The sequence below is a fragment of the Eimeria tenella genome, genomic scaffold, assembly GCF_000499545.2.
Source record: "Eimeria tenella Houghton genomic scaffold, Eth_scaff61, whole genome shotgun sequence".
Classification (NCBI taxonomy): Eukaryota; Apicomplexa; class Conoidasida; order Eucoccidiorida; family Eimeriidae; genus Eimeria; species Eimeria tenella.
This window is the reverse complement of record NW_013543425.1, coordinates 70,247-79,186: the sequence shown is the minus strand read 5'-3', so window position 1 is coordinate 79,186 and position 8,940 is coordinate 70,247. Positions and strand designations below refer to the sequence as shown.

Below are 8,940 nucleotides of genomic sequence, written 5' to 3'. Positions count from 1 at the left end.
GCAGCAGCAGCAGCAGCAGCAGCGGGAGCGTCGGGGGAGGGTGGAGGCTGCTGGGGCTGCTGCTGCTGCTGCGCAGCAGCAGCTACAAGAGCCAGGAGCTCGTCCACGCTGCTGCAGTCGTTGAGAGCAGCAGGAAAGTCTGCTGCAGTGACAGCTGGAGGCAGCAGCAGCGAGAGCACGGCGCCGTCTGGGGGGGGGTGTACGTACACCTGAGGCAGCAGCTGCCCCTGCCACTTTTTGTTAACAAGAGGGTCGAAGACAGCTTCGCATGCAGCGTCATCTTCTGCTGCTGCTGCTGCTGCTGCTGCTGTTGCGGGGTCGGGTTTGGCGTTGCTGCTGCTGGCGCGCTGCTGCGCGGCGCTGCTGCTGCTGCTGCAGCTGCGGCCGCCGCCCGCGTGCCGCCGCTGCAGCCGCTGAGTTGCTGCTGGCTTTTTCTTGACAATTAAATCAATTAAAGAGTTTGCTGCTGTCTCCTTTTCCCTATAAGCAATTCCCGTGTCTCTTGTTTGGTAAGGCGCATGCAGCAGCAGCTGCTGGTGGTGCAGCAGCTGCTGCAGGCTCGGGCTGCGCGACACAGGCAGCCACGAGAACACGCTCGACTCCGCGCACACCAAGCTGCTGCTGCTGCTGCTGCTGCTGCTGCTGCTGCTGCTGGGGGCGGCGGGCCCGCTGCTGCCGGGCCTGCAGCTTCTCCGGGGACTTGAGTCCGCCCCTGCAGCAGCTCCCAGCTGCTGCTGCTGCTGCTGGCAGCGCGGAGACGACGCAGCGCGGCGCGGCAGCTGCTCAGCAGCTGCTGCTGCGCCAACTTCGGGCCCGTCGCTGCTGCTGCTGCTGCTGCTGCTGGCAGCATCAGCGGGAGGACCAGTGTACTCTCGCTTCTCCGCCCCATGGGCATACGCAGTGCTGCAAGATGCGCGGGCTTGCTGCTGCTGCTGCTGTTGCTGCCGCAGCTGCTGCTCCTTCTGATGCTTTTGCTGCTCCTGCTGCAGCTCTTGCTGCAGCTTCTCCAGCTGCTGCAGCAGCTGCTGCTCCTCGTCCTCCTCCGTCTTCGGAAGTGCGCTGTCTCCTACTGCTGCTGAAATGTCTTCAGAAGACAGCAGCAGCGACACTGTTTGCACTGCCGCTTGCTGCAGCAGCTGCTGCTGCTGCAGCACTTGCTGTTGCTGCTGCTCCCCCTGCCCCTGCTGCTGCGCCTGCTGCTGCTGCAACAGTTGCTGCTGCTGCTGCAGCAGCCGCTGCTGCTGCTGGTAGCGTTTGCTTCTTTCTGTCAGCAGAGGCACGGCGAACTCAATGAACTGACTGCTTTGCTGCTGGTGCTGCTGCAGCAGCTGCAGCAGCTGCGGGTGTACCTTGGAAAAGTACTGCGTGTCTTTTTGCTGCCAGAAAAGCTCCTCTTCGCTTTCTCCTGCTGCTGCTGCAGCAGCAGCGCCGCAGGCAGAAGGGGACCCCGAAGGGCCGCCGTGGCACTCAGACGGCATCCCTGCTGCTGCTGCTGCTGCTATTGTTGCTGCTGCTGCTGCTCCTCCTCAAGGTGGATGTGGCGGTGGTGCTGCTGCTGCTGCTGCAGGTTAGGAGAGGCAACATTGGGGGGGGAAATCGCAGCGCCGTTACTCCCAAGAACGTGCTCTCGTGCTGCTGCTGCTGCTGGCACTCCTGCTGCTGCTGCTGCTGCTGTTGCCCTAGTTGTTGCTGCCACCGGCGCCGCTTACAGCTGCTTTTATCTGGTGAGCAAGGTGTCCTGTTGTCCAAGTGAGGTGGTTGTTGCTGCTGCTGCTGCTTCTGCTGCTGCCGCAGGGCCCCCCGAGTTGGCAGTGGTGCCGGTTCGCTGCTGCAGCAGGGGGGCCCTGGTGTATGTCCAGCAGCAATTAAAGAGAAAAAGAGACAAAAAGAGGCACTTGCTGCTGCCGTTCTTGCTGCTGCTGCTGCTGCAGCACCCAGCGGGCGGCAGCAGCAAGACGGAGGCGCCGGGGAAGAGCAGCAACAGCAGAAGAGCAGCTGCTGCAGCAACGCGAATAGGACAAGCAGCAAAAAACCCTACACGCAAATGCATTACCAATTTAACAAACAGACAGGAGACACAACAAAGACAGCAACTGCAGCAGGCAGCAGCAGCAGCAGCGAAGGCTGCTGCTGCTGTTCTCTGGGGAGGCCCCTCGTCGTCGCTGCTGCAGCTGCATTAAACGACTTCTTGCTAGGGTTTAGGGTTTAGGGTTTAGAGTTTAAGTAATAGCATTTAGGGCTTGTGGTTTAGGGTTTAGCAGCGCAGCAGCAACACCACCAGGGTGTTGTTACAGAATCGCCCCTTGATGGTGGGGCCTCACGGGTCTACTGCGTCTCTTGCTGCTGCTGCTGTTGTTGCTGCTGCAGCTGTTGCTGCTGCTGCTGCAGCTGCTGCTGCACCACTTGCCCTTTGTTGCGCTTCTTCGGACTTCCTGTCTCTGTGCCCCTCGCGGGACACCCCACACTGGGTGGCGGTTTTGCTGCTGCTGCTGCTGCTGCTGCTGCTGGTCCCTTCCAGAACCAGCGACAGCAACAGGATCATCCGCTGCTGTAACAGTTGCCGCTGCTGCTATACCAGTTGCTGCAGGTGCTAGCGCAATTGTTTTTGCAGTTGCTGCTGCAGTTGCTGCTGCTTCTGCAGCAGCAGGAGCAGCAGCAGCAGCAGCAGCAGCAACCTTTCGCCAGCGATGCAGCTGAAGGGACTACGAGGTCACTTACTGTCTCTTCCACTGCTGAGGGCACCAAGCTCTGAACATTTAGCTGAAACAGCTATAGGAGGAAAGGACAGTTGTATGCTGCTGCTGTTGCTGCTGCTGCTGCCGCTGCTGCTGCCTTTGCTGCTGCTTTTGCTGCTGCTGCTGCTGCTGCTGCTGCTATTGAGGACCACTGAAACGTGCAGCGGGCGTGGCAACTGGCCCCACACGCAGCAAAGGAGACACCTCTCAGCCCAAGTCGTGGGCTCTAGCCGCAGCTCTGCAGCAGAGCCCTAGTTGCTGTTTCCCGCAACAGCAGCAGCAGCAGCAACAGCAGCAGCAGCTACAGTGGAAGCTGATCGAGTGGGCACTTAAATTTTAGACCCAAAATATGGGGTAGAAGGCTGCAGCAGCAGCAAGGGCGGCTGCTGCCCGTGACTGGCAGTCTGGCTGGGTTTCCGGGGGGCCCCCAAAGGCCCCCAGGGGCCCCCGGGGGCCCCAGCGGTCCCCCGCGAGCCCCAGGGGCCTCCATAGCAGCAGCAGGGGTCCCCTATAACAGCAGCAGGTTCTGCAGCAAGAGGATCTTGCTACTGCTATCAGGGAGGCCCTGCAGGAGGAGCAGCTCTTGGCCAGCATTAATTTCTTTTTGTCTCTAATGACTATTTTCCAGAAAAGCAAAAGAAAGCTTTTTAAATTTTGAAACTTATAAGTTCCTGCTGCTCCAGGCTAAACCCCGGGGCCCCCAGCTGGGGCCCAGCAGCAAAATGCAGCTTCAGGCAGCAGCAGCAAATTTCTCCATTTGCCTCCTTACTGCTGCTGGCTTGCATGTGCCTGAGTGTGAAGTCACTTTTATTCATTTTGGATTGTTTGGAATAAAAGGAAGTCTTAAAGAATTAAGAATCTAAAAGATAAAGAATATAAAAAAGAAAAGAAACTTTTTGATATTTTTTTTGCTGCCATTTTGTTGCTGCAACTTGCCAAAGTTGGCTGAAAGTGGTTTTCCGTTCTTTTCTGATTTGAAGGAAGAAGAAAGACTACACCGACAAAAGACATTTCGTTTAATAAAATTAATTTAATAATTTTGAAAGGTCTTGTGCAAATCTGAAGAATCTTATTTCTAAATGAGCCTCAGAAAGCATTTAATAGTCTTCTTGTGCCACAGCCAATACAGTGGGGTCTTCACTTCTTTTAAAAAACATTTTAAAACTTTAAAGCTTTACAACGGGAGCCAATTCATTCAGCGGGGCCCCGCTGCTGCTCTTGTCTTGCTGGAGAAGCAAATGGACAAATAAGGACAAGAGCACTTGGCTTGGTCTTGCTTTGCAGGTTTCTTTGAAAAATCATGTTTTAAGGACTCAAAAGTGCCTTTTTGGAAACTCAAGACTATCTAGGCTTTCTAGAAAACTCAGAAGCACTTGCACTTTGAACTGGGAACTCCGAGATCCAGAAATGAAAAAGGATTTTCTTTTTCTCTTTGCGGAAAGTCCAGCAGCTGCAGCGCATGCACTAACTGTCGTTTGCAGCCTCTAGTGGGGTAATCGCGGGGACAGAAGGCCGGTGGTTTTCTCGCTCGCTCGCTCACTCACTCACTCGCTCGCTCGCTCGCTCACTCGCTCGCTCGCTCGCTCGCTCGCTCGCGTGAAGTGATTTGGGAAAGTTTTCGAAGTTTCGAACTTTGAGTGTTTTCAAGGAGGAAACAAATTTTGCCTTTTCTCTCCCCACAGCCGGGGTCAAAAACCCCAAATTAGGGTTTGGGGGCGTTAACAGCTTTCAAGTTTTCAAAAAGATCAAAGTTTTCCTTTTGGGGCTGTCTCTCTTATCCCCAGTATCCGCCTGCCTCCTGAGTGTCTCTTCTCTCATGAGAACTGTCTCTGTCTCTTCACTGTCTCTAATTCCCAGAGGCTGCCTCTGTCTTCCTAGTGTCTCTAAAGAGAAAGCTGTCTCTGTCTCTTCACCGCCTCTCTTCTCTCCAGAAAACTGTCTCCGTCTCTTCACTGTCTCCCCTCTTTCCCCAAAAAACTGTCTCTGTCTCCTCAATATCTCTTCTCTCATAAAAACTGTCTCTGTCTCCTCACTCTCTCTTATCGCAAAAACTGTCTCTGTCTCTTCGATGTCTCTTATCTCAGAAAATTGTCTCTGTCTCCTCACTGTCTCTTAACTCAGAAAATTGTCCGTGTCTCCTCACTGTCTCTTATCTCAGAAAACTATCTCTGTCTCTTCCTTGTCCCTTATCTCAGAAAATTGTCTTGGTCTCCTCACTGTCTCTCATCTCAGAAAATTGTCTCTGTCTCCTCACTGTCTCTTGTCTCGGAAAATTGTCTCCGTCTCTCCAGTGTCTGTCTCCTCGCAGTCTCTTATCTCAGAAACTGTCTCCTTATCTTCTGCAGCCCAGCTGGAGGCAAAGGGCCCAGCGGGGCTGCGCAACCTTTGGGGGCTGCCAGAAATGGCCTTCAGTCTCTCAGAGTTGAATGAAATGAAAATTCAATTAGAAAGTTGCATTTGAGAAAAGTAAAAAAATGAAAAGCAAAGGGACTTCGTCCTCGGGCGATAAGTGGGATTTGCTGGAGCTGGCCAGAGATGCTGCGCTGCATCCAGGAGAGAACAAATGGACTTCTTTGAAGTTGGAGGCCAAAGAAAAAGACATTTAAACATTTTAGATAAATAAATGGCGCCTTTAAGCAGCAGTTCTAGACGGGCCCAGGTGCAGTTCTAGAATGAGATCCGAAGAGACAAAAACCGCAAAATTACTTTAAGTTCATTTCGCTGCATCAGCATTTCCACAGAAAGCGCAGCAGCAAGGGAAGCAAAATTCCTTCAAGGGCTTTCCGCAGTGCAGCAAAATCTGTCTTCGACTCTAAAACACAAATGGGGGTTTTGGGAGAGCAGCAGGCAGCAGAAAGAGCGCCCGCAGCCTGCTGCAGTTGCTGCCAGCAGCAGGCTGGGGGCCCCCTTGATGCAGCAAAAATGGCTGCATGCATTTGAGCCCTTATTTCGAGGGGGCCCCAAAAGGCAGCTACGAGGAATGCTGCGCTGCTGCGGGGCCACAGCAGTTCGCATTCTTGTGGGGGGCAGCAGCAAGTGCTGCAGAAGATGCATGCAACTAAAGATACTCTCTTGCTTTTTCTGCTGCTGCAGTTGTCCTTTTTACCTTTCTTGTTCTTAGCTGCTGCCCGTCTCAAAGGGGTTCTTCTGCTTTTTGCAGAATTTTATTCATTGGAACTAGAGAGTGATATAAGGTATTAAGTAAATTAGAAATCAAATTAAAATAAACCAAATGTTAATTGCAAAAGGATTCGAGAGCTAAGTGCCCCCCAATCCCACCAGCTACGGCTCAGGGGCCCTGGGGGCCCCCTTTCTTTTTCAAAAAGGCAAAAGTGTAAATTTGAAAAAAAACAAAAAAAGGCCATTTGGACTAAAAGGTCCAGTAAAAACAGCGCCGGCCAGTGGGAGTCTCAGAGGCTCCGGGGAGGCAGGAAATGAGTGAACAAAGAAATAAATTGAAAACAAAGAAAAGGGAAAAATAATTGCTGCAAAAGGAAAAGAAATAAACCGGTAATTGGATTAATAAAGGAAGAAATTGGCAAACGAGATAAAAGAAAAAGATGTATATCAAAGGGGAGAAAAACAAAAAAGAGAAAACTGAGAAAAAAAAGACGTAAATTGGAACACAAACACTGCGCGTCTGCCTCCGCCACTCATTTTCTCCTTTTCTCCACTGCATTGTTTTAAAAATAATTATTCATTCTTTTCTTTGCAGAAAGTTTCTTCTTTTTGAATTAAAAATACTGAAAAAAACATTTGGCAGACACATTAACTACTGGGCTCAACTGGAGGCAGAAGCACTTCGCACTGAAGCTGAGCTGAAGAATTAACCTTTTCAGTTTTTTTGAAAAAAGAAAAATGAAATTTGAAATAAATCTATTTGAGGCCTTCTGAAGATTCTTTTTTGAAGACCCCCGGCAAAGGCCTGCAGGGGAGTTTCAGCAAAGGCTGCAGGATTTCTCCACATTTTCTTCTTTTTCGTGAAGTGCATTTTAAATGGTTTTTGATTTGATGCAGCAGCTTTAGCAGCAAAATTGGGGAAAAAGAATTAAATTTGCTCCGACGGTTTTCGTTTTAAATGCCACAAACAAATCCCCAAACTTCCCCTAAGGGCGCCCACTGGGGCCAGTCCAAACAGTAAAACGTTGCATGCAGCAGGGCCCCCTGCTGCAGCAGCAGCCCGCAGCTGTGGAGCTTTCGGGGCTTTTGGCCTTGCATGCGCACCAGCTGTATGCGTAGCAGCTGCATGCGCAGCAGCAAAGTTCAGCAGCAGCTCGAGGCAGCTAAGGCTGCGTCGCCCGCAGAAGCAGCAGCACCTGCGGCCACTTTCCGGCTGCCCCATGGGGGCTGCTGCCGCTGCGCGGCAGCAGCTTTGGGCTGCTGCTGCTGCAGCAGCAGCAGCAGCAGGACTGCTGCTGCTGCCGTTGCAGGGCCTCGGGCCCCTGCGGGGTTTGCACCTGGGCTTTGCTGCTGCAGCTTTTGGGGCCTAGACTAAAACCCTAGTGCAGCAAAAGGGCCCCCTAACAAAGTCCACTAGGGTGAAGTGGCAGCAGCTCGTGCTGCAGCAGAGCGGAGCAGCAGCAGCAGCGCTTCTGGCCACCAAGGCTTGCTGCAGATGATCTGCTGCTGCTGCATAGTGCTGCTTCAACTTTTATTGGCTGCTCAGCTAAGACAAGAGAAGAGAGGGCCGCCACACGCAGCGCACCGCAAGCGGCCGAGCAGTGTGGGGTCTGCTGCTGCTGCGCTGCTGCTGCTACTGTTTCGCGTTTTATTTCTTTGAAATTTTTTCATTTATTGAAATTTAATTAGAAGATTTAAAAAGAAAAAGGAAGAAAAAGGGTTTGGCGGCAGAGGCGCGCAGCTCCGCGGTGAGCGCTCTCGGCGCAGTGACACCAGCAGCAGTACCAGCAGCAGCAGCAGCAGCAGCTGTGCAGCTGCTGCTCCTCAGTAAGGCCAAGGCCCTCTGCTGGAGCCGCTAACATGAAAAAAGCAGCTGTTTAGAATCTTTGTTTAAATCCTTTTCCTCATTTGAGGGTTTTAAGTGTACTTGGCCGCTCGCAGCCCCTGCCTCCTCCATTCTTTGCCGCTCACTGCAGCAGCAGCAGCAGCAGCAGCAGCAGCGGGAGAGCCGAGCCGCGGCCCGTCGGTGGCGTTCTTCTTTTTAAACTGTTTTTTCCTCTTTTTGCTGCAGCTGGGGAGCTGCCTATACACCTGAATCGGGATGCGAGGCTATGGGATTAGTTCAAGGAGCTGCGGATACACCGCAGCTCTGGCGCTGCGGCTGCTGGCTGTTGCAGCAGCAGCAGCAGCAACGGCAGCAGCAGCAGCAGGCCGGGACTTCCTGGGAGCAGCAGGCAGCGCTGCTGCAGTGCAGCAAGAGCGCACAGTGGTGGTGACTGGCAGCAACGTGCCCCCCCTGTTCATGAGGGGCGACGCTGCTGCTGCTGCTGCTGCTGCAGGCGCCCCCGTGTCCCTCGAGGGACCCCTCATGGGGCAGCCCGAAGCAGACCCCGCAGGTGCAGCAGCAGCACCGGCAGCAGATCCTGTTGCTGCAGCAATTGCTTCTGCCCGCGGCCGCACGGCGCTGCAGCGCTACTTCATGCAGTCCGCAATGTTGCTGCTGGGGCTTTATTTGCTGCTGCGGCTGAATTCGGTGAAGAGGAGGGGGCAGGGGGAGGAAGCAGCAGAAGCTGCAGCAGCAGCAAAAGACAAAGCAGCAGCGGCAGCAGCAGCAGCAGAGAGAAGGGGCCAGCCCCGCAAGCCCCGCCCCGACCCCGAGAAAGTGCGCCGCAGGCTGCTGGAAATGGACCGGAAGCAGCAGCAGCAGGAAGCAGCAAAGAAGCAGGTGGGAGCAGAGCAGCAGCAGCAGAAGTCCATGGGGTGGTTCCCGTGGTTCGGTGCTGCTGCTGCAGCAGCAAAAGACGAGAAGGCTGCAGGCCAGCCAACGCAGAGGGCCGGGAAACCTTGAGCTGGCGAAGCAGCGGAATTGTTTTCAATTGAAAACAATTAATTATTAAATAATTAAATATATAATTAATTAATTAATTAATTAATTTTGATCCCAAAATTCCCAGATGCAGGCAGCAGCCAGGTGTATCGACACCCGGGAAGCTGTCAGAGTTTGTGTGCCGCCACAGGCACAGCAGCAGCAAAGGACTGAGCAGCAGCAGCAGCAGCAACAGCAGCAGCAGCAGCAGCAGCAGCA

General features: G+C 53.4%; 2 protein-coding genes across 2 annotated transcripts in view; one reads left to right on the top strand and one right to left on the bottom strand.

Moving 5' to 3' along the window:
• Window positions 1-1,478, bottom strand: part of ETH_00018485 (uncharacterized protein) — a gene marked incomplete at both ends in the record, with an annotated part of 6,726 nt that extends 5,248 nt beyond the window's left edge. The window contains one exon of the mRNA XM_013377735.1: window positions 87-1,478. Within this exon, the coding sequence (XP_013233189.1) occupies window positions 87-1,478 (1,392 nt within the window). The remainder of the gene's footprint in view (window positions 1-86) is intronic.
• Window positions 1,479-7,956: 6,478 nt separating this feature from the next.
• Window positions 7,957-8,940, top strand: part of ETH_00018480 (DnaK family protein, putative) — a gene marked incomplete at both ends in the record, with an annotated part of 3,962 nt that continues 2,978 nt past the window's right edge. Inside the window, one exon of the mRNA XM_013377734.1 lies at window positions 7,957-8,627. Within this exon, the coding sequence (XP_013233188.1) occupies window positions 7,957-8,627 (671 nt within the window). The remainder of the gene's footprint in view (window positions 8,628-8,940) is intronic.